Raw genomic sequence first — 24,116 nt, 5'->3', positions numbered from 1 at the left:
TATTTGTAAATAAGGAATTTTAATAAAAGTTGCAAAAAAAAAAAAATACAATAGATAAATGAAACTACCGTATCTATCAAGGATTTATTAATTTTAGTTGTATTTTTCACACAACATTTAACACTATCAGTTTAACAGTAGACTATTGATACTATAGTGGCATCCGGTGAGTTAAATGGCCTGCCTACAAAACACCAATTGGTGTCTAATAGTGATAATGATGAGGGAATTGAAGAAAAAGAAGAAAGTACTGACCCAGAGCAAAGTAGATAACTCTGCCTGACCTAAAGCCTAAAAATGACAACTAAAATCAAAGAAACTTTAGACCTATAACGCCACCAGTCCTACCAAGCATACCTAACAAATACCCATCTTGCAGACAACTCTGTTTGGAAGCTAACTCTGACACTTAACAGTTGACAAAATTTAGTGATGAGGCTTCCAGAAGAAGTCGGGCCGGGTAGCCTATTTGTTATTTTTAGTCGCAGATATGTAATTTTGCATGAATCTGTAAATGCATGACAGCGACCCAAATGTAAGACCTTTATCAGCAATAATGTTGCGATTATTATTCTACAATGATAAAAAAAAGTTTTGAATTTAAAGGGATGAATTTGGAATAAAGGTTAGCGACTTGGGGTGGCTCTTGGCAAGCACTAAATAAATAAAATGGGTGGGAATTTGGATGCTAACACAGAGTATGAGCCAGGCGAGTAATAAAAACAATGGGAGAGGTGATTCGGACATCGGGTTGTTGATCCCAATAACAGTAGCATTAAATGTGGAATGTAAAGATTCGAACTGAGTCGTCAATTTACAATTAAACCAAATTCAAAAAAGGACAAGAACTTTCAATGTCGTAATTACCTCGAACCTTATTCTACAAGGTGTACTAACAAAGTTTTGAATTTAGAAAGGGGTAAGTGAATTCGGAGGAAAGATTGGAGACTTAGGGCGAATGTTTGGTGGAAAAAGCTTGAAGAAAATTGTCTTACCCTACCACCAGAGCCATGTGAGAAGGTTAGTGAGAAAAACAATGAAATAAGTGATTTTGATGCTGGAATGCTTAAAGAGAAAAAAAGTAAAATGCCTGCTGACTTGCAGACTGTATTCCAGATACACCAGCTAGTTTTCCACTGTGGATGCGAACAAAGGAAAATTACTCTAAAGAGGATCATTATGGACTGAGGAAAATGTCCCAAACTGTTTTATTAGCCTTATAGTATTTTAATTCAATTACTACTGTCTTTATTCTTTAATATATATGCAAAATTTACAATTCGGCAAAATATATTACAAAACAAGAAAGAGGTTCCTCACGGTTTAAAACCATCTGATGGAGTCTAGCATGTAAACTTAAATAACTAAAATCTCTTTTGAGTATTTACAAGTTATATATAATTAGTATTTACAAAAAGAATATATATACATTCTTCTAAAATTTCAGTCTTGTAATAATAGAACATAATTGAATAATAATAGCTGAAATATAATAGCAAATATATACATCACTTATTTACGATTACCTACAATGCACATAACTCAATCAATAAAATAAACCAAAATAAAGTAAATGTTAATAATAAAAGTAAAAATAAATAATAATGAAGCACATTATATACTACAAGAGATAGTACTAAAAAACAAAACAAATAATAAATGTTTATGGTAATTATTATAATTAGGCTAAAGAAAAAAGGGCAGTGATACTAATGGAACAAAGGTGGCCAGTAAGAACAGATACATTACTACATTTAGATACGACTTAGCTGTCCCCGCCAATGGTTCTTCACAACACATGCAAAATATTTAAGTTGAGGATGAGCTTTTTCTCTATTCAGAGGAATACGCCAAGAGGAGCCACTTCCACCCTCACCAAATGCCCTCTGATTCTGGTTCTAAGAGAATAAGCCTCTTTGCAGAAATTGACTAACACCAATCCTTGCCATTAATATATTCTAATAGAATCTCACTGGACTATAATTCAATTAAAATACCAAGCACACTTCCAAAATATCATCGAACATCATCCTTAAACGAGATTTGCTGACTAGTTTTTCGTGGATGCAAACGAAGGAAAATTACTAGAAAAAGGATTGTAACGGATGGAGGAGAATGTCCTAAACTGTTTTATTAGCCTTACAATATTATAATTCAATTAAAACACCATGCAAACTTCCAATATAACATCAAACATCATCCTTAAAGGAGATACGCCAGCTAGTTTTCCACTGTGAATGTGAAAGTTGGAAAATGACTTGAAAGATGATCTGAAGTACCAAGGAGAATGTCACAAGGAGATTCGCTGACTAGTTTTCCATTGTGGATGCTAATTCAATTAAAACACAATCCAAACTTTAAATATCCAATCAAACGTCATCCTTAAATAAGACACGCCAGCTAGTTTTCCACTGTTAACACAAACAAAGGGAAATTACTTGAAAGATGATTGTTACAGACTGAGGAGAATGGTGCAAACTGTTTCATTAGCCTTATATTATAATGCTATTAAAACACCATGCAAACTTCAAATATTTCATCAAACTTCATCCTTAAATTAAATACGCCAGCTAATTTTCTGCTGCGGTTGTGAATGAAGGGAAATTACTAGAAAGAGGATACAGACCGATGTAACAAACTGTTTTATTAGCTTTTAATATTATAATTCAATGAAAACACCATGCAAACTTTTAATATATCATCAAACATCATCTTTAAAGATACACCAGCTAGTTCTCTACAAGTGAAACAAACAAAGGAAAATTACTCGACAGATGATCATTACAGACTGAAGAATGTCCTAAACTGTTTATTAGCCTTTCAATATTATAATCCAATTAAAACACCATGTAAACATCCAACATTACATCGAACATCATCCTTAAATGAGAAAAATGTACAGTAAAAGTTAAAAACGGTTCAACCAAAGGTTTTAAACCAATGGATTAACATTCAAAAATTTACAATTCAACCGAATTCAACAAAGGACTTATTATATTTAAAAAACAGGACAAAAAAGTTTTAGGTTGTTAAAACAGATATCAGAAATTGTAAGCTCAGTAAGTTTAATAGAACCAGGTAGCATTCTTACAACATAGATTGTTAATCGAATACAACAAAACGCATGCATGTTACAACATAACCAAACATTGTCATCTCTTTGTTAGAACAATTTTCTTACCAGGATGTGTCAAAATTGCGGTTAAAATAGTTATAAGCCATTGTCAACGATTATTCGCTTCGTAAATAGTCAAGATTTCATACAGAGTTGAAACCTAAGCCCTGCAAGTTTCAACACGTTTGAATAAACGGGGATAATTTGATTAAGAATCGACCAGTGCAATGCTTTTTTGTTTGTTAATATAAAGCAGTTAATCGAGTATATTATTATTTTTTTAGATGAAACTTACTTCTTATCCGAGAATCGAAGCATTCTCCCGTTGGAACAAGTATCCTGCGATACAAAACTCGTCGTTTAACCTCAAACTCAAAAATTTGATTTTTCGACAGGTTCGTTGTTGTTTTTTGTTTTTTTTTTACGTTGCAAATTTGAAAAATCTGAAAAACCAGATCAGCACTTGATACGCCCCGGCAGGGCCCCGTAAAGGGTAAATCGGCCCCGTGTAGATAAAAAAAAAAAGCGGTTTAGATTCAATTCGACTGTCAGGGCAAATTAAATCCCATATTCGAAGAGTTCTCACTTCTCAGTACGGCACACGTCGAACATAATCGCCTTCTCGAGTAGGTTTTCATTAGAAGAAAAAAAAAAGGCGGAAGGGTAAACTGGAAAACATGGAAAATGGACTTTGGACTGTTTTTGAAGGGCGATCACGTACCGGGGTAAATGAGAACGTTTATATTCAAATAGGCTCTTTCTGGAAAATTCCTCTTGACGCAATTTAAATGAAAAATTTTCAAATTTGAAAAACGATTCAGATCTCGACGGCCGTGATTTAAAAAAAGGGGAGGGGATTTGAACTATTTTCCTGTGGAGACCTCTTATCAAAATCCGCTTATCACTTCGCTGAACTGCTCAAAAATTTACTTTCCCTATCACTTTGATTAAAAATTGCATAAAAATTGATTAGAAATTAAATTTTTTACTGCCCTTTAATTAAGGGATTTTGAAAAATAAAATAAAAAGTTAATAACAAAATAATAATAATAATAATCTTTATTCACGGCTTTAGCCATTGTACATCCAATAAAATTACATACCATGCAATACATGTTGGAGCAACACTCAAAGCGGATGTAATTTTATTTTTAAAGTTTTGTAAGCTATTACAGAATTCTACCTCTACTGAATTCATGAGCCTACTGATGATATGTGCTGAGAATAAATAGAATTACAAATTAATACTACAATCATAAATTAGATAGAAAAAATATTTTTAAGTCTAGTTAATCTAAATGGAACATTTAAATAAACTCGTTGCGGAAGAGTAGGTCTTTCTGTAATAAAATTTAACAATTTATTTAAAAATATAACAACATAAATATCTCTTCTTATTTTAAGGGGAATAATTTCCATCACAGTTCTTAGTTCATCACAATTTATATAGTGTAAGTTTAAGTATAATTTATACGGTAAGAATCTTAAAAACCTATTTTGAACTTTTTCATGTTTATTGATGTATTTGAGATAACTTGGAGACCAAACTGGAGAGTTGAATTCAAGAAGAGAGCGAATAATTGAAAAGTATAGTTTTTATACAATTTATATTGTTGAAATCCTTTTGAGAATTCTAGCAGTTTTAAGGCTTTATTTACAATTGCATCTATATGATCAGTAAAAGATATACTTTGAAAAACACTTGACAATGTCGTGATGAAAATGTTGAAGAGAAGAGGTGAAAGATGGCCACCCTGAGATACCCTAGAAGTTACACTGATGGCCATTGACTGAATACCATTCAACCACCTGTATTCTGCCAGATAAATAGTCAATGAACCAATGTAAGAAATTGCCACCTATAAATAATAAAGCATTACCATTCCTAGACTTGAGAAAAATGAGAAATTCAGAACAAAAATTACCCTTTAATGTGTATAAAACACCTGAATGTTCTTATAGCATATTAAATTTTTACTCAATACATCCAATGACGCAAAAAATTAACAGTCATTAACATATGGTCAAAAAAATGCTTGAGCTATGTGATATACCTTTTCACAAGTGCAATTTGAAAACAATTAAAAAGCTCTTCAGAATAAACAATTACCCTAAAAAATATAATTAACAGAAAAACAAAAGATAGCGTATTACAATATTGTATAACAACTAACAAAAATAACAAACAAAAGATAAAAATGAAATAAATAATACAGTACCAGAATATATTTAGATTGTTTTATGTAGAAGTCCTAACTGAAAAATTAATAAAAGCATGCAAAAGAGAAAATATATTAAAAAAAAAATTTCTACATGTACATTAGTGAAAAAGTACATAACATTTTACCCTCTATAAAAGAGACAGTAACAAAATTAAAACAGAAAAATTTCGTTGATGTTACGATTCTAGGTAAAGAAAAGAATGAAGCCTAGCTAATAGAACTAGAAAATTATATAAATTTAGAAGACAATAATATTAACATACAAAAAGACAAAAATAAAATATGTAAACTATATAAAAACATTTTTTAAATGTATAAAAAACAACAATAAGACAATTTTAAATAGTTAGGTAAATTAAATGTGAAAAATAACAGTTTTATGAAAAATAATAATAATTAACTTAATAATGTAATTGGATAAAAGTTTTTTGAAAATGTGTAAATATAAAAGTAATTATGGTAAAATTAGTTATAATAAAAGAACGTGTACATTAACAGTGCAACACGTGGAATTGAAAGAATATTTCATAACTCAAATAATAAGGCTAATCAGTATAATGGTATACAACATATTTTACATAAAATAGCATAAGAACCTTTAAGTTTATGCAGTTCTAAAATTGAAACCAGGTAGTTGTCTGTTTAAGCATCTTAATCATGTAACTGTTTTATAAAAAATTATATGGAAAAAATTGTTCATATGTAACTGTGTCAATTTTACTATGTAGACTGATGAGGGGAGGCTGGTGCCCCCAAAGTTGATATGGATATAAAAAAAATATATTTTGAAATGGTTGTAAGTTCCTGAAAGAAACAACTAAAAAGATCTTAAAATAAAAGGTTTAATTCCATAATTTTGTTTATTGGATACAATAATTTTTTTTTTAAACAATTACTACCAATGTGCACTTGTTAGGCATACTGTTAATAAGGTTGTCACTAATTTCATAAGGAATTTCTCTCTATATATGTCGCAAAGCTGCACTCAGTTTTCATAAAATTTCGACGATTTGCCACCAATGCCAAAGTGGTGTCTTTTCCGACAGAAATATGTGATTAACTGTGCCGAGCGCCCTAGGTAGATCACAGTGTCATTATTATGAATGTTTTTTTTCTGTAACATTAAATATTATTTTTATAACAAAATTTATCAAAGAAATGGTTCCTAGTCCAGTTCTGTCAATATTGTGATTAAAAGAACATTAAATTTCTCTGACTTTTTAAAACAAACAGAAGATACTTTACATAGCTTAAGTTTACAGGGAAAACTTGCCATCTATAAAAGCTTGAGATGACCTATTATCCCACCTTCGAGAAGGAAAAATCATAAGTTATAAAAGCTAAGTTAATTAAATAATTGAGCGGATCACAGATTACCTCATTTACATGTTAACATATAACGTGATCAGCTTTTTTACCTACAAATTATATTTTTAACTTTAAATTGTCCAGAACCATAATTTTTTTTTTAAGGAGAAATTTTGAATTTGTACCAGCTTCTCTCTAATCACGAGGATGAGGTTATTTTGTGGTTATAGTTGTCAACACGTGGTGCTGTGGGTTGGTTATCCTCGTTCTCATCGTCGCATGAACCTCAGGTCGTATTTCGTATGCATCCAGCATAAAAATGACAACGAACGTCCACACGACACGATTTTATAATTTAGAGACGAATGGAATCAAGTGTATGGCCTTCGATGATTTCTCTGATCTGTTGGCTGTAGCTAGGTAAGCAGTAAAACATTTTTTCAGGGGAAACACCATTTATGGCATGTTATACTTATAACTTGGTTATTTTGGACGTATTCATTCAGGTTGTCATATTTGAAGTAAAATAATATTCAGACTTCAAAGAGGTTTGAGGTAACAGAAAAATATGCAACGTTACTTCATATGCGGCCCTTACACGATCAATAATATTGACAATACAGTATATATTGATTATGTAAGGTGAAAAGAAGAGTATTGACGGTCGATATTGATCAAATCCAGATTTTCTGATCTAAGGGCGTCAATATTTAAAAGTGAAGGGGATATTGTCAATATTATTGAGTACCACGGGCATATTCAATAATATGGCCAATACTCCGCGCTTTCATAGGAACGAAAGTGATTTTTGTGCAAATTATTCTGGATTGTACGAGTGACCTTGAGATGTCTGAAGAATTTGAAGCGGCAAGTGAGTCAGTTGGAAGAAATAATGTACGCTACGAGTGGACTGTACGCCCGGAAGACGAACATTTATTGAGCAATTTGAACTACCTCCCGAACTGTGGAATTGTACAAACTGTAAATGCAGTAATAAAACGACATAAAAAGTCCATAAAAATAAACGAAGTGTGCCGAAGTCCAAGCCCACTAAGTACCAAGTCGTGTGGTATCCAAATTTAGTTACTCTTCTCCTACTCACCATGATAACCCATCATAATTGTTCATTGGTGATAACCCGCCACAACTATTAACAACCAACATCAGGATTTATCAGCAGCGACATTTTTCAACACGTTCACAGATTGAGGATTTTTATTGACTTATTTCTTTGCTTAAAATAATTTTTTTTTGCTGTTTAGTCTACATAATATTACTATCATCTTTTACTTTAAATTATTCAGTGTTTCCCTACTTCTACTGCCATGCTAACTACTTTCATATAGTTAGTGAAGGGTTTTGTGCAGTCTGATGTACTTAGGTAAGTAGGAAGATATCTGGAAAATACATTTAAAATACTTACATTCATGTAGTCTCATAGTATATGAACAAGAGTTTTTCACGTTACAATTATATCTTTCGCTGATAGTTGCGTGATGACAGAGAACTTCAAATCTTCAAAATATCTTCCTGTAGCTAAGTACCTCTGGGCTAAGGCTAAACTCTCATTAACAGGGATGCATTCTCTCATGTTTGTTTTCTGCCTTCTTGAGAGTGGTTCCTCCATCTTTAATAATTTTATGAACGTACTTTCTTCCATTCGGAAATAATTGTGAAATTCTTCCGCATCTATGAATCTGATTTCCCTCAGCAGCCTCATATGAGAATATTCTTCACGTTTCTTCAACCACTCTTTCATCTATCGATTTCGCCGAACACGACGAATACTTCCCATAGGCATAATTATGGCTACACAACCTTTTTTCAAAACACACGACGCCATGAAAATTCACTTGGAAAGACACATTTTCACTTGTCCTTATGGTGGAAACAAACGTACTGAGCACATTTATTGGTACAATTGTTGACAATAATATTGACCGCGTAGGGTTTTGCAATATTGAGAGTGGAACCCTCAAAGAGATCCTGATAGTGTCAGTAATATTGATCATAACGTCCCCTAAATAACTTACATTGCCCTCTGGTACTATAAACTGTCCCGTATTACATTAAAAAACTGTGACAATATCTCAGCTTCAAACAACACGCAAATAAAATTTGTGTTTACCCCTTAGGTCAGATGATACAGTCGAATTGTGGAACTTGTCACATTCGCCACACATACAGCAGACAATCCTCGAGACTTTCGGGACGATTGAAGGGCTCGCCTGGTACGAAGGGAGGCTGTTCAGCGTCGGACTCCAGGGCTCAGTAATCGAGTATGATCTCTTCACACAACAGCCGAAGGTAATTGAATTTTTAAAAAAACGTAATTTCCATTAATTTTGTTTCCCACTTTCAGTCAATGCATCCATTGACTTCTGGATCAAGTTGGTGCATCGGGATTTGTAAAGAAAATAAAAAATTAGCAGTGAGTTTTTTCCCATTTTGGTTTTGTTAGAACAACGTATTGAGTTTTTATTTTTTATTTTTAAGGCTGGTACAGAAGATGGGTTTATAAACATATTTGATTTAAGTGATGAACTGATATACAATAAACTGCTAGATAAACAAGAAGGTAAATTTTCAAGTAATCACACTTTATAAAAAATAATTTATCGCATGTGTTTAGCGGTCATAATTGATCGTGTTAATTATTTCAATTATTCTTTTTATTTAAGTTCTTGGTTGAGATGAAAAATTTAGTATCATGAGCGGGATTTGAACCCATGACCTTCGCCTAATATGGCTAAACAACGGCTGAAGGTCGTGGGTTTGAATAACTTTTTCATATCAACCAAGACAGATAAAAAGAAAAATTAATCAAATTAATTTAACATTCATACTTTTAGGAAGAATTATATGCTTAGTTTGGGATAAAAAGGGTGAACATATAATCACCGGATCCGTAGATACAGTGCGTATATGGAACGTATCGACGGGTCATGCGATACAAAGGATGGTTACGGGCCGGGCGATGAATAACAAAGAAACGATAGTCTGGTCTGTTGCCATCACAGAAGATTTCACGGTCATCTCAGGCGACTCGAGGTATTTTAAATCGTAATTTGAAGAAGAAAAAAATAAAAAATAAATTATTTCAGGGGCAAATTGTGTTTTTGGGATGGTAACACGGGTATAAGCATTACGAGTTATCAAAGCCATAAGGCTGACGTTTTGTCCCTTTGTCTTTCCAAGGATGAAAACACTGTCTACTGCGCCGGTGAGCTTTTTTACAATTAATTACAAAAAAACAAACAAAAAAAAAAACGATAAATATTAACACTTTCAGGTGTGGATCCGCTAATCGCCTCATATGAAAGGGTCAAAGTGAGGGATTCAGACGAAAGAGGAAAGTGGGTCAAATCAATCCAGAGGGTCATCCATGACCATGACGTCAAGTGTTTGGTTATATGCGATGATAAACTGTTTTCTGCAGGTATGATTGTATTAAAATTTGTGCATTAATCTCTTTAAGAAAAATCCACTTAATTAAATAATCATATTTTATGTTTATTTATGTATTTTTAAGCCCAGGCTAAGTATTTTGTGAAATTTCATTTTCAGGGGTTGATGGTTATTTAGCGATGAGCAGCTATCCTCCTAAGTTTCTTGTTAAATATCCTCCTTTATTACAGGTATTTTTTTAAAAAGTATTTTAATTATTAAATACATTTATAAATATATACTTTTTATAATTTATTTAAAGCCACCTGCTGTGTGTATCGCTCCGAAGTCGCGAAGCATGCTTTTGCGTTATCCAACAAGCCTGCTGATCTGGAAGTTTGAAAATCCCAACCCTGTCAAAATGCTCGAGTGGAAGACGTCAAACGAGGCTAAAATCAAGTGTGCCTCTTTGTCGAGCGATGGCGCCTGGCTCGCTTGCTCATCCCTCGGCAGGTTTCGCCTTTTCAATATTAAATATGTAAGCGATCTGTCTTTAGATGTATTAAATTTTTGTAAAAAATTTATTTAAAAATATTTCTTTTGCCTCAGGAATCGAATGTAGCGAGGCTGAACAGGGTTAAAGTACAGACGAAAAAGAACTTGATGTCAAACTGCCTGGCTTTTTCAGATGACTCGATGAAATTAGCGGTTGCAACCGTCGAGGCGCACATTCACATCGTTGGTTTATCGACGACAAATATATTGGAATCTTATTATCCTCTTAAAGAAAAATGTAATTTGACCTTGCATTTAAATAAAAATAATTATAAACAAAATTTGTAACGTATATTTCAGCTTTTACAAGTACTGTTGGATTCATCCTCTTCTCGCCAGATGGAGATTTTCTAGTTGCTGCCGATCTTCATAGTAATATTTTGGTCTGGAAAGAAGGAAAGGTATCAATTGAAAGTCCTACATTACTTAATTAAAAAATTTGTACTTTTTTTATACTTTTATATCTGACTTTCTCTCTCTTAAACGTTCAAAGTCTACTTTCTCCCTCTAACTCATCACTCAATTTTAGTTACTCGTATGACTAAGCACAGTAACTTAAGACCTAATTCTGAGTGGCTAAATAAAACGCTATCAATCAATCTCTCTTACTTGTTCAAAATCTTCTCTTTTGTTTTGTTTTTTTCTCTCACTAATGTGTTCAAAATCTACTCTTTTATTTGTTCTTTCTCATTTGTTTAAAACATTTTCCTTTGTTTCTCTCTCTCACTCTATGTATCCATTCATCCGTCTCTTTCTTCCCTTTCTTTTTCTTTATCTAACTTTTCTCTGTCTCTCTCTCCCTGCACTCTGTCTCTTCCTAACTTTTTCACCATCTCTTTCTCTCTCTTCCCTCAATCTCTATCTATCTCTTTCTCCTTTTCATCTCTCAATCTCTATCTATCCAACCAATTCTTTTTTTATCTCTCCCCCCATTCTATCGCTACCCATCTTTTTTCTCTTTTTCTATTTCTTTCTCCCTCTTCTTATCTATATTTTTCTTTCTCTGTCTCAATATCTCTTTCTCTCTCCTTCACTCCTCAATCTCTGTCTATCCGACTCTTCCTTCCTTTTCTCTCTATCCATCCAACCATCTCTTTCTATATCCTTTCCTCTCACTCTCTATCAATCCATCTCTTTATTTTTTTCTGTCGCTCCATCTCTCTATTTCTGTATTTTTCTTTCCCTCAAACGCTCTCCCCTCTCTCTTTATCTATCTAGCTATCCATCCATTGCTTTTCCTCTATCTAACCATCTCTTTCTCTTTATCTCTCATTCCCCCACATTATCTCTTTATCTATCTAACCATCTCTTCTCTTCTTTTTCTCTCTCTCCTTCAATTGATACCCCCTCTCTCAACTGCAGACTTCGGAGGCATATATATAGGCTTGAAGTGACAGGATTGCCAAGAAGAAGAAATAGCGGAACACGTCTTCTGTTAGTCTATTTAGGTTGAGATTCCTAATCTGATGAAGAGGAAAAGTCAGGGCCTGAAGGATACACACGATAGCCCTCGAAAAAGCTTTGGGGGCTGGTAAAATCCCTCGAGCTCAATGAGGATCTCTAGATAAAAAATGGAGATGACCAATACTGGTCGCGGTGCACAAGTCGTAAAGAGGCCGGCTCCTGTATAATCTAATCCCCTCTCTCTATCTATACATTCATCCAACTCTGCTTTATCACCCCTCCTCCCGATCTCTTTCTTTCTCTCCCTTATTGAAAACATATCGTTTTCTCCCTCTCTCTTTGTTAAAAAGTTTCCCTTTTGTTTCTTTCTTTTTCAATTGTTTTTTTCAAAATGTTATCTTGTTTCACTTCCTCTCTCTCACCTCCCTTGTTCAAAATCTCTTCTTTTTCTTTTCTCTGTTACTTCTTCAAAGTTTTTCTGGCTCTTCTCATTCATAGCGGTCCATCTCTTTTCCTCATCCTTATACCAAATCTTACTAACAAGTCTCTCTTTCCCTTTCTCAAAAATACCTTTATTTAAATGAATAACTGAACGAGTGAACATTTACATCTAAAAAAAAAAATTGAATTATACACAATAGCTTTTTTAATATTAGCTGTAGAAATAAGTCAAACATATTTTGTTTTTATTGAGAAATAAATTTATGTTTAATATAAGACTTTTATATTTCTAACAATTAGGAATAAAAAAAGAGTGGCACACAATAAAAAAAAAGGCCTATTTAAAGTTTTTTATCATTTTTATTAGGTTCATGCTAAACTGCCGAGATACGCTTGTTCGATTACAGCTCTGGCAATTCAGCCCGAAACCGATCTTCTAGTTGCTGTCTATGCAGATCATAAGGTAGCAAAAAACTTGTTTATAAGTTATTAAATTTTTTGTTTACTCCAAATTTGCATAACAGATTTTGATAAGGGTTTAATTTTTTGGTTTCAGCTTGTTGAATATTCCCTGCATAAAAAGAAATACACAGGATTCTCTCGGAAACTGCAGGACCAGCACCCGAAGCAATGGCTCTCGCGTAATTTCCCTGTGCACAGCATAGCCTTCGATCCGAAAAACAAAGACATCATAATGTTGAATGATGATTCAACAATACTCATCATCAATAAACAGAAGGTAAATTTAATTAAAAAAAAAAAAAAATCACATCTGACTTAATTTTAAATAAAGGAGATACCAAAAACAGAGGCAAAAATCCCTCGGCTGAGCTCCGGAGGTAGCGATGTCTCGACTGACATTTTAGAAAATAGCAATCAACACCCTCTCAACAACAGCCCTAAACAGGCGTTCCACGTTATCAAGAAATACAAGGTAAAAGATGTTAAAAAAAAACAAAAACTGTTAATACATTACAATGTATTTTTCAGCATCTTGTCTTCTTTGGTATGCTTGGTGAAGATGAAATGATCGCAGTCGAAATCAGCCCTGTGACACTTAAAGAAAAACTGCCGACCAACTTCAAACAAAAGCGCTTCGGGAGAATGTAGTTTATTTTTTTAAAAGGGTCGGGTGAAAAAGAAATTGTACATAATTGTATAGAAAATTTATATTTGATTTCATGTTTTTTAATTAATAATAATAATTATAATTTAAAAAAATCATTTTGTAAAATTCTCTGGTTTTCATTCCCGTTGCACAATTCTAGCTATAAAAATGGTCAAATTGTTGGTTTATTTTTACATTACATAATTGCAAGACTAGATATTAGTTTTTTATTTATTTATTTTTAAACAACTTTGTGCTCTGCTTTATGTTTTCCGAACATTATATATATATATATATACAAAAAATCTACAATAAATGAAAGGTTCACAAAGAAAAAAAATGAAAGGTGGAAATAAAATGAACAAAATCCATCTGAACAAACAATTTATATAATTTTTTATATCATATCAGAGATAATATAATGTTTATATTAAAAAAAAAATAATGTACACTGTTCTAAATGTTCTGATAAGTTCTCTACCGGGCCTGTTTTCGCGATAACTTCTTTTCAATAAGTAACAACCGCTCGCTTTGACGTGTACTCAACTATCCCCGATATTACATACCTGCATACAATCGAAAAAAACAAACAAACAAAAGAAGAAGACAAATAAAAAACAGATAAAACAATTTTTTTGAAATATACGTATTGGTGGATTCAAACGATGTAGTTGAGCTTCGTACCTTGGGTCAGATCATCTTCGGTCGTTCCGCATGCCTTTTTGACGTACTGGGGGTTCACGAGTATCTCTTCCTCCATCTTTTGAATCCTCTTGTCTAAATCCGTGCACAACGTCATCTATAAAAATGAAATGTATAAGTGTTTCGATTTGATTTTGTGTAGAAAAATTCCTCGTACCTCATCCTCGAGTTTACAAAGCATCCCAGGGCTGTTGTACTTCTCGGGATCGTCGTGAAATATAACCATGCCGTCTTTCTGATTGATAGTCGCGAATATTTCCCGCTCATCGATCTGGGGGGGAAAAAATCATATCGTTAGACTTAAGAGAATTTACTCTTTACTTAGGAAATATTTTGATTCAAACTGGACACCATGGCTGAATCGGTACGATACCATGTTCAGGATGTATCTTTCAGCTTCACTCGGCCCGTTCAGTTGCACTCTGCTTGCAACGTCCGAGAGGGAAAGCGTTAAAAACGTTTTCGTCAACCTTTGAATGTTTTTCTTGTACAATGAGAAGACCACCTGCTTCGTTAAACCCATATTGTTATCACTAAAAAAAAATTATGAGGTAGAGCGAGGGGGTTAGCTATGTGATCTGAGAGTGAACTGACATTCAGATCGTGACGGGGGGGTAAAAATTGTAAAACAAAATTTGGGTCTCACCGTGTGATCGTTTCTGCGTATTTGCTCACTGCTAATTTTAATTCTTCAGTGTTATTTGTAGCGTAGACGACTGCGAGGTCATGATAAGCCTGACTAAGCGGTTTCATGAACCTTCCGACGATTTGTGATGTGTATTTCGGCATTGGCAAAACCTTTAAAAAAAAAAAAAAATTAATAACACCTCAACATAACATCATAACTACCTACTTTCCCATGAAGTATGAGCGAAACCAATATGTATTTTTTATAAGCTTCTAGCATAATGTGAGACACGGCCATCGCCGGTGTCGAGATCACGACTTCGAACATGTACAGCGCCCTATCATAATTTTTCATAGCGGTGTATATCATTCCACCGTAATAATAATACAAAAGGAAATATTTTGATTCAAACTGGACACCCTGTAATTTTTAAAATAATAAAAAAATCCTTTTTTTAATTTTATTATTATTATTATTTTAAAAATAAATCTGTTACCTCATCTGTGGTTGAAATAGAAGTGATATCTTGATTAAGCACTTTTAAAGCTGGTTTAAAACATTTGGCCAAAAGGCAAAGTTGACAAAGATCGGCATGTATTAATGTTAATTCGGATGGGTGGGTCTGAAGTTTTCTAATCGCCGTCGATAATAACTCTATGCCTCTTATAGGTGACTTAGCTTCGATTAATTGTCTAGTGATAATATGACACAATTCAGCATCTATGAAACATAAAACAATTAATATAGACAATTTAATTTTTCAAATTTCAAATTGCTTACATGAACCGGGCGAAAATCTAATCTGCTGGGCCACACAGCCGTTTATGAACTCCTGAACCTGGGTGAAGAGGATCTCTTGGTAATCGGCTGCTTGGGTTTGAGAGCCTGACGGCGGTACGGACTGTGGTGGGTAGGATAACTTGACGCCAAGAACCTAAACATAAACACGTAAAAAAATCAAAAAATGGAATAAAAGCTAAAAATAAATAATAAAAACCTCGAGCATAGCGAGGGAGTGACATTGGAGGTCGAAAGTTTCCAAAACGGTATCCAAGTGCTGGGCATTCTTGATGAGCAGCTCGGTAGAAGTTGATTTGTGAAGGAGGTCGACAAGCTCTCTGAAATTACCTGTTGAATAGAATAAATGAAATTTATAAACATATTAGCAAGAGACAGGTTCGAAGGAGAATGAAATACTTTAAGCCCAATTCTCCACATGGATTTGCAAATATATACACAAGAGCGTAGAGCAGATCACCCACCCTGGCTAGCAGTACAAAGTCAAGGTGGTGGAGTACTCAATGTTCTTCCATTACCCTCTAGTATTATATAACTAATCTAATCGAGGGTCAATGGGGTCCTAAATATTCCGCCATAATCCCCTCTCATGCTATACTTTCACACTAATAAATACATTCAGTCTCAACATACACAAGTAAAGTATTATATACAATAAAAAAGCCAACTTTCTCGGGAGATACTCACTGATGTGCTCAAGATCAATTCTCAAATCGGTTAGTGTTCCTACACGCTCTCTACAAGGAGCCAGGGAATTGTACCCTCCAATTATGTGGGACTGAGTTGAGCAACCTTTCTCTTACATTCTGGACAGGTGGGCTTTGGCCCAGGAGTAAGTAATCTGTGTGTCAACATCTTATGGCTTATTCTTAAGTGGGTGATCTTTGAGGGCCACCCATCGACAATTGAAACATGAGAGCTTTTTTTTCGACCCCGGCACATCGATGCTGCCACTTTTTAAAAATCATGTTTATTAATGCATTTTTAGTGTCAGAAGGCTGGACATCCACCTTTTTGTCCATCCTCAAGACATATGTCTGGCACCCATATGCAACTATTTGCTTAATAATCAGAGTCAATTTATTAACATACAAAAGTTATATTGCAAGAACTCTGAATTTGAGCTTATAACATCAAAGAACAAAGATCTTATGATCAGTGCAAATTATACATAATTTGGATTGGGCCTAATTGTTCAGTACGTACTTTTGATGACCAGTATTAGCCTACCTTAATCTTTTTAAAAAGATAGTACCTACTCACAGTAAGTTAATTTACAACAAAGATTTAAAAGTTCTTGTTTACTTGTTGAATTTAAGTAATGGGAGCAGTATTATTAATTGTGTTATAATCCATTACTGCTCTGACTAGCAAATTAATAGAAACAACAGACTCACTACACCATTCATAATTTGTATTAGCCTAATGTGCAATTTACTTGTTTAAAGATTAAGCTTTTTATCAAATCACAAAGCTTTATTAAGGGTGTGTGTATTCTTCAGGCTTTTTCTTCTTCCAGGAGTAAGAATTTCAGCTTGTACAGGACTTCAGATCAACAAAAGATGCAGCTTCTTTTTTTTCTTGGAAGTTTCTGTTCAGACAGGCTTGTCTCTGCTGGTTCTCTCTATGCCATTAAAGTTCACCAGGGATGAACAACGAGAGGCTGATCGGCCTCTATGAACTACACATTTGAGTCTTTGTCTATTTTTGGCAAATTAGACCCAGACCTTTCCTACATGTTGTGGGTTTCTCTAAGGAGAATCGGAAGATTCTTACCCGAGGAGGCATTAGCAATTCTTGCCCTTTCTGTAGCCGTATAGGTCATATCTAGCCTATCTATAAAGCCTGCTAGCACTCCTCTTTAAAAGGCCTGTACCACCGAACTTCCAAACTTGTAGGCAGCTCCTCTCCCGTATTTTTACGACGCCTGGGAACTGATTGCAAATTAACACTTGAGTTATCTGAATCTAGTATTTCCTCTGTACCATCTTCGGCCAATATCCTGTGAGCAGAGTCTGGTCTTTTCAACCCCTTGATTAGACATTTTATCATGCGAGAAAACGAAGAAGACCAAAAACTAAGGTGAATGAATTGTGTAAGCGGTTCTGTCAGAACTCAGTGTTTTCAAAACGCTCGAGACAGGGAGCAACAGAGAAAAAAATTATTGAGGCAGCCAGGACCCAGTAACAAATTGTAGCACTAATGATGAATAAGATTAGCATGCTCTCAGGTAAGCCTGTTCATTTCCTTCTTGTGCTAACTTTAGTCATTTTTCCTAGGGCTATTAGAAAATTTAGGCATTCTCAGACTGGTTTGGAGCTTTATAGCTGTCTAACTGTTTGAGAGTATGTGCACATTTCATATTTTTTCTGTTAGCTCCTGTGAACAGTTATATTGCATGGTCCTGAGCTTTGAAGATAGTATAAACAACCCGAAGGGTTTTGCTAAGGTACAGTTCGCCCCTTTTACCCCTACAATTACCTTGTCTTCTTTGATCTATCACTACCATATGAAGATTCCTAATTTGGGGTTGCTTTTCTCCCAAAGATCTCTGTTATCTATGACCCCTTCAATCTGACACAGACGATTTCCCCTCATTTTGTCTAGCACCATTATAGTCATCTTGTGTATTTTAATTCTCTCCAAAATTTTTAACAGCTTCTCCTTAGATCTGGTTTTATTTCTTTGCATCTCCAGAATCTGATTCTCATTTTGTACACAATAAAAGTGGGAGATCTTGTGTGTTTTCTCTGGAGGCAAGAATTGCTCCTGCTATATGTTTGAGTCTCCTTGTGCAGCGTTTTTGGTTTTTTATTCCATCCATAAAATTTTCAAATACTGAGGTCTGCGAATTTAATCGTAATTGATCAGAAACATTTCTGCAATTTGCTATTTCAGTGATCAGTCTTAAACAGTTTGAAAGTAATTTTGTAAGTATTTAATTTGGCAAATGAACCAATGAGGAAAGAGGGAATGCAAATGAGTCTGACAGACAAAACCAGGGAGAAATGAAGATCATGGATAATTTTATTATTTACTTATTTTATTTTTTGTCAAGCATTTTGTTATTTATTTTTTCAATTTACTCTTTGTTTTAAGGAAGCACACTCATATGGTAAAATTATATTTTCCTAAATACAATCATACTTAAAAAACACCAGGTTTACACTTTTGTTGTTTAATTAATGATTATTCATGATTTAGATTCCTAATAGTTAGTCGATTAATATATATTTTTGACTATCTCCTTTGTCAGAGCATTTGTTTGAAATTCGACATGCCAGACTCAGTTATATCTTGTGGAAGCAGTAGGCTTAGCGTGAGCAGTCGGCCAAGCAGTCAGAGCGGTGAGTAAAAAAATCTTTTGATGTGTTGTCTTCTTAAAATTGTCATCCATTTTTTTTTTTTAAATTTAGGGAGTGTAGCAAGTTTTAACACAAACTGGTCAACGTGCAGCAGTTTTTCCGACAAATACGAGTATGCCTGTAAAGTGCACCACACAGAACCGCTGCGGAATATCAAAGTACATCTGCCTCGTAATGTCCTTTCATTCGTCGGGGATAGGATCAAGTGCCACGACTGGATTCCGTTGATAAAGGCTATTAGCGGAGACAAGTTCCTCCATTTCATCGGGATAAGAAGTCGTCTGTATTCGACGTGTGGTGAGTCGGACCAGGTTTGTAATTAAATTCATTTGCACTAATACCTGAAACTGTTTCAGTCATGGCTGACAAAATAAACTGCGAGAGAAAAGCGAGGGACTTTACCAAAGGTCCTGCCATCTTCACTAAGTACATATTAATTAAGCTAATGAACGCTTTGTCCGAATGTTTATCCCAGTCGCGGGCGCTTATGTGCCTTCAGTTGCAAACGCTACCATTGCAAGGAGAACCAATTGAAATTTTGAGTGGGGTAAGCCAATATCGATATTTCACTAATTTATCCTTTTTAACATATGACTTTTCATACAAAATAAAGACAAATGTTATCTGCACAAATTGATTTTTTTCATTTTATGGCAAATGGGAAAAATCTTAGAAGTTCCAAACTAGTAGAGGCAATAGAATGAAAAGCAAAGCAATGAACTTTGATTACTCAGGCTTGATATTTTGTTTAGTAAAAGCTCCCAAGGCAGAATATCTTCCTTGGGCCTCTGCTACTAGGAATACCAAAATCTTTCTTCATACAATTCTCAAAATGGAACTTATTAATTTTAATTTGTAGGCGTTGGAGTACACTAGGTCACTTCAACATCTGTCCTTGTCCTCTTGCAAAATCGGAGATGATTACTGTGAAATTCTATGCAGGTGTATAAAGAACACGACATCCCTCTTGTCCCTTGACTTGTCGAACAACAACCTTTCTGAAAAAGGAGCTGCGAGCATTGCACAGCTATTAAAGGTAAATGACAGTTGCTTTTTGAGACAAATGACATCTCAAACAAACATGCAAAAGTTTGACGATTGTACAAATAAAAAAAGAAAAATTATTGGCTAGTAAATTACCAAATTAAAATTTACTTTATCCCCATTTAATTTTCAGGCCCAAGAGATCGCCAGATATGGTGAGTGTTGGAAGCACTCTTTGAGGTACAGAGAGGTGCCTAATGAATTAATACCCGGCCTACGAAGAGTAACGATCAACAATAACCCTGAAATCGGAGACAAAGGCCTGCAAGACATTATAGACGTTCTTTTCGATGATTACTGGATCAAAGGTATTGAGTTTTGTTCTTTAAAAGAAATAAGTTAAAACAAAAAAATCAAACAGCTATTGACATGCAAAACTGCGGTATAACTGACTGGGGATGCACCCTGATTCAAAAATTGTTGAACATTGATACTGAAATCGTTATTTTTGATGTGAGGAAAAATCCTATTAACGATATCAACATGATAGCCAACATTGTACAAACTTTGGCGATAAATTCAACCGAAGATGACAAAGGAAAGGTGAGATTGAAATTAACCGGATGCTTTTTTTTGTTTTGTTTTTTTACTTGAAATTTTTAGTATGGATGGCTTGACAATCCTACTGGGAACTACACATCGGCAGGTGACTCTGTTTCATCAATTTACAGCTTGAAAACGTCGTCCGTTATCAACTTGAGTACTACAAAGAGTAAAAAGTAAGGATCTATAACCATCGACGACTGATGTAATAAAGTTGAATAAAATTTTCAGCGGAAGCCAATTCAGTGGGTCATTAGTTAAAAGTTTCAGCACACCGTCAGTACCAAGATGTCCCAAAATATTAGCCGAAAAATTACCCATGATGAAGTAAGACAATTTTTAAATTCATAAAATTCTATGGTTCTTTTTTTTAACATAATTTTTCCCCTTTTCATAAAGAAAGCAGCAACTGGAAATACTGAAAAGAATGCCTAAACTAACGTAATATAATTTTGTTTGTTAAAACATGAAAAAAATAGCAATTTAATCTTTTATTTTTACAGCACTCAAGGAATTATGAAGAACATAGAAAAAATAAGCTCAATTACATTTCAAGATTACTCGTTAAGATCAAATACTTCAAAGATAGTGCAAAAAGGTCCACTGAAAGCCGTGTCACAATCTATCGTCAAGTGCACCGGGTAATTATAATATTTATAAATTATTTTTATTAAAATTTTCCACAATTCTCAAATGTATTTTCAGGTATAACAATGCAACCAAGAACGTCCCAAGGAATAAAAGTTTGCCGCAGCTTCATACAAAGTGTCAAAGTGTGTTCAAAACGAGTCAAGGAATTAATCAACCCAACGAACAGACTGAGTATGTCTTGACAGCGAACCAATTGTCAAATATTCAGAGCAGGTTGAAAAAGTTCAAAACTATAAAGGCCGAAGTTTGCAACGAGGAAAACCAAGTGAAACAGTGCAAGAAAACGGCGAAACAATACAAAGACAACGGTTCGTCTAAAGAAAACAGTCAGACCAACATTGTAAATGTTTCCAAGCAGTCGTCAGTCGCATTGAACAAAATTTCCACTATTTCGAGTGAAAAGCCCGAGGAGAAAGTTTCCTGTATACCTCATCGGTATAAGACACCTTGTGTTTATAAATCAACAAAATTAAAAACAGACAAAATCTTTTTTAAGGCCAAATTCTGATGACAGTGATCAAGAACAGGATATCTGTGAAAAAAGCAGGATCTCCCATATACGGGACACATTTAAGAAATTTCTCAAACTGCAGGAGAATAATAGCACAGATTTGTATGTTTATTTTATTTTTTTAGTGTAAAATATTGTTAAATCCATGATATTTAGTGGTATATTGACCAAATTATTTCTTTCAATTAATTAATCTGTTTATGTAAGGTTTTGGTTGAAATGAAAACAGTTAGTGTCACGAGCGGGATTAGCATTAGGAGGGAAAATTAAAGGTTGTAGGTTGAGATAGGGGAGTTGGTGTCCAAATGGATCAAAGTCACGATAGCTCAAGTGGTTAGAGCAGCGGCGTATTGAGCCGAAGGTTGTGGGTTCGTATCCCGCTCGTGACGCTAACTTTTCATTTCAACAAAAACCTTACATAAAAAGAGTAAGAAAAATGTTATGTTGAACTAATTTCTCTCTCTTCAAATTCCAGGTGAAACCCGAACGAGAAAGCCAATGGTGTTCATGAATTGAGAAATGAATCATAATTTTATCATGCACGATTTAAAAACGAAGTCTGACAGGACGAAAAAAACAAAAACAATTTCGACATAAAAACCTTTTTGTTTACGCTAAATAGTTATCTCAATAAATAAATTGATATAATAATCATTTTGAGAGAATAATTTCAATCATGCAAAAATAATTTTTGAAACACCATTTTTTTAAGCAGTTTTAACCATACCATATGCAAATTTTGCAAACTGTAATAAAAATCAACGTACAAAAACATATGAATAAACTGTTGGATATTTTGTATAAATGCAATTAAATAAATATTCTACCATCCTCAGTGATGGCTCAATTTGTAAAAATATATGAAATGACCAGTATAGCCAAGAATAATCAAACTGTAGAGAAAAAAGTAATTTAAGTAGTATAAATTCACTTTTTTTCACATTGTACATGTATTTCTATAATTTAAACAATGTTTATAAATCCCAGGCCCTGAAGATGATCTCAATAAAGATCAAAACGTTGGCACGATAAAGAAAATTTTGTTTTTCTAAACCTGCGTCACACCAGACCGGATCTCATGATAATAAACGTTAATTATTAATGTATTATAATCATGCTTTCATTTCCTTATTGTAATTATTAGTCTTTCTCTTCTCTTTTTTTTATCTTTCTATTTTGTTAGCATTCCTATTTCTTCGATTTTCTTCTCTAGTAATGCTTTATTTTTTATTTTATTCATTTATTTTTTGTTTAATTTAATTTCAGTAGTTTATAACAGTGTCGCACATGTTGGAGGGGTGTCGCAGCGTGGCCCCGTATAGGAACTGAAATGGAATACCACTGGACTATAAGAGAATGCTTGATCATGGCAGCAAGTTTAAAGAAAAACTTTCTAGGTTTTTGAGAGATATTGGGATTATGGGTTATATATAGTGGGGTATTTATTTTATAGGTTAAAGTTTAAGTTAGAATAGGGGTATGCTGGGTGGCATATCATCTCAAGGCTCCACCGTTGCTCCGCCAAGCCGGGTCGGGTCGGAATAATGAGTAACCTCCGACCCGGATTTTAGACAGAGGATATGAAGTGTGATTGGGTTTGTATAAAGTAGTATGTATGTATTTATTGTGTGAGTGAATGTGAGAATGAATAGTTTTAGGGAACGGAAGAGCACCGGAATTACCAAAGAGGTCGATGGCGCCCGATCAGAGCCCAACCTCGGAGTCACTCAAGCACCAAGGTGGGTGACTCCCTTTGATCCATCCTAGGAGGCTTCGTAAACCTAATTCTATTCTATTCAGTAGTTTATAGTATTTTTATAGATTATTATTTCATGTATTCTTTTTTTATTATTATTTCTGTTTGCTCACATCAACTCCGGCTGACGGACTGTTGTCCATGCCATAAAGTATTTCGTAAAATATTTTGAGTTTGTTGGAATTCTATGTAAATAATTACTATTATTTCTTCATTCAATTATACTGGGAACGAAGAAAATACGTCAAAATTGTATTTTAGATCGGATCTGTTTAAAAGAAAACATAGTTTTTGTCTTTTCAGTACAAAAAAAAAATATACCTTGGGATGAAAGGGTCCGAACGCTGTGGACGAACTGCTCTAGAGGTGTTGCCATTGTTCACGTGTCTTTCAACGGCAAAGGGCGAACTACAGGATAAATTCAGCAATATTTTTAAAATTACCGGGGGTGAAAAAAAAACGACAAAAACTCGCGTTACCGAATGATTAACACCCGGACAGACATCGAATAATGAGTTTTTGAGTACACTACGATGAGCAAGGTTTCACAAAATAGTCCTGTTAGGAGAAAGCAAGGT

General features: G+C 34.1%; 4 protein-coding genes across 11 annotated transcripts in view; 2 read left to right on the top strand and 2 right to left on the bottom strand.

Annotated features, from left to right (window-relative positions):
- The window catches only part of LOC106663031 (maternal protein tudor), a 16,857-nt gene extending 13,167 nt beyond the window's left edge, over nucleotides 1-3,690 (bottom strand). For 4 of the 5 annotated variants that reach the window (XM_014387525.2, XM_014387527.2, XM_014387529.2 and 1 more), the window contains exons 1-2: nucleotides 3,411-3,690; nucleotides 3,182-3,282 (exon numbers count right to left, since the gene is read on the bottom strand). In XM_014387525.2, the coding sequence (XP_014243011.1) occupies nucleotides 3,182-3,222 (41 nt within the window). In that variant the 5' untranslated portion in view covers nucleotides 3,223-3,282; nucleotides 3,411-3,690. The remainder of the gene's footprint in view (nucleotides 1-3,181; nucleotides 3,283-3,410) is intronic. The other variant, XM_014387528.2, reaches the window with a different exon arrangement.
- On the top strand, nucleotides 3,423-13,609 carry LOC106663032 (U3 small nucleolar RNA-associated protein 4 homolog). 2 transcript variants are annotated; one of them, XM_024229982.1, is made up of 15 exons: nucleotides 3,423-3,510; nucleotides 8,781-8,952; nucleotides 9,008-9,076; nucleotides 9,142-9,223; nucleotides 9,498-9,696; nucleotides 9,750-9,868; nucleotides 9,938-10,084; nucleotides 10,213-10,283; nucleotides 10,355-10,570; nucleotides 10,642-10,825; nucleotides 10,888-10,988; nucleotides 12,800-12,895; nucleotides 12,989-13,171; nucleotides 13,226-13,366; nucleotides 13,423-13,609. In XM_024229982.1, the coding sequence occupies exons 3-15, from the start codon at nucleotides 9,011-9,013 to the stop codon at nucleotides 13,540-13,542; spliced, it is 1,725 nt and encodes a 574-aa protein (XP_024085750.1). In that variant the 5' UTR covers nucleotides 3,423-3,510; nucleotides 8,781-8,952; nucleotides 9,008-9,010; the 3' UTR covers nucleotides 13,543-13,609. The 2 variants fall into 2 exon arrangements, with proteins under 2 accessions (XP_024085750.1, XP_014243016.1); XM_014387530.1 differs by lacking the exon at nucleotides 3,423-3,510 and adding an exon at nucleotides 6,876-7,065.
- Nucleotides 10,857-24,116, bottom strand: LOC106663034 (COP9 signalosome complex subunit 3). Of its 3 annotated transcripts, none has more exons than XM_014387532.2 (10): nucleotides 23,860-24,116; nucleotides 15,868-15,998; nucleotides 15,651-15,804; nucleotides 15,367-15,590; nucleotides 15,096-15,290; nucleotides 14,889-15,040; nucleotides 14,616-14,775; nucleotides 14,400-14,513; nucleotides 14,225-14,339; nucleotides 10,857-10,972 (listed from the first exon to the last, which is right to left on the bottom strand). In XM_014387532.2, exons 1-10 carry the CDS (start codon nucleotides 23,912-23,914, stop codon nucleotides 10,938-10,940), a joined length of 1,335 nt encoding a protein of 444 aa, XP_014243018.1. In that variant the 5' UTR covers nucleotides 23,915-24,116; the 3' UTR covers nucleotides 10,857-10,937. The 3 variants fall into 3 exon arrangements, with proteins under 3 accessions (XP_014243018.1, XP_014243020.1, XP_014243021.1); XM_014387534.2 differs by lacking the exon at nucleotides 10,857-10,972 and adding an exon at nucleotides 13,915-14,106 and having other exon boundaries at nucleotides 14,187-14,339; XM_014387535.2 differs by lacking the exon at nucleotides 10,857-10,972 and adding an exon at nucleotides 13,916-14,106.
- LOC106663033 (centrosomal protein of 78 kDa-like) lies at nucleotides 18,783-22,424 on the top strand. The gene is made up of 13 exons (XM_014387531.2): nucleotides 18,783-19,015; nucleotides 19,085-19,330; nucleotides 19,390-19,580; nucleotides 19,893-20,069; nucleotides 20,211-20,385; nucleotides 20,439-20,620; nucleotides 20,681-20,796; nucleotides 20,852-20,947; nucleotides 21,020-21,061; nucleotides 21,124-21,261; nucleotides 21,326-21,706; nucleotides 21,768-21,884; nucleotides 22,258-22,424. The coding sequence occupies exons 1-13, from the start codon at nucleotides 18,946-18,948 to the stop codon at nucleotides 22,259-22,261; spliced, it is 1,935 nt and encodes a 644-aa protein (XP_014243017.1). The 5' UTR covers nucleotides 18,783-18,945; the 3' UTR covers nucleotides 22,262-22,424.

Source organism: Cimex lectularius, unplaced genomic scaffold, assembly GCF_000648675.2.
Source record: "Cimex lectularius strain Harlan isolate CLEC.00 unplaced genomic scaffold, Clec_2.1 scaffold320, whole genome shotgun sequence".
NCBI lineage: Eukaryota > Metazoa > Arthropoda > Insecta > Hemiptera > Cimicidae > Cimex > Cimex lectularius.
The sequence above is the reverse complement of the archived record's forward strand: the minus strand, read 5'-3'. Positions and strand labels throughout refer to the sequence as shown.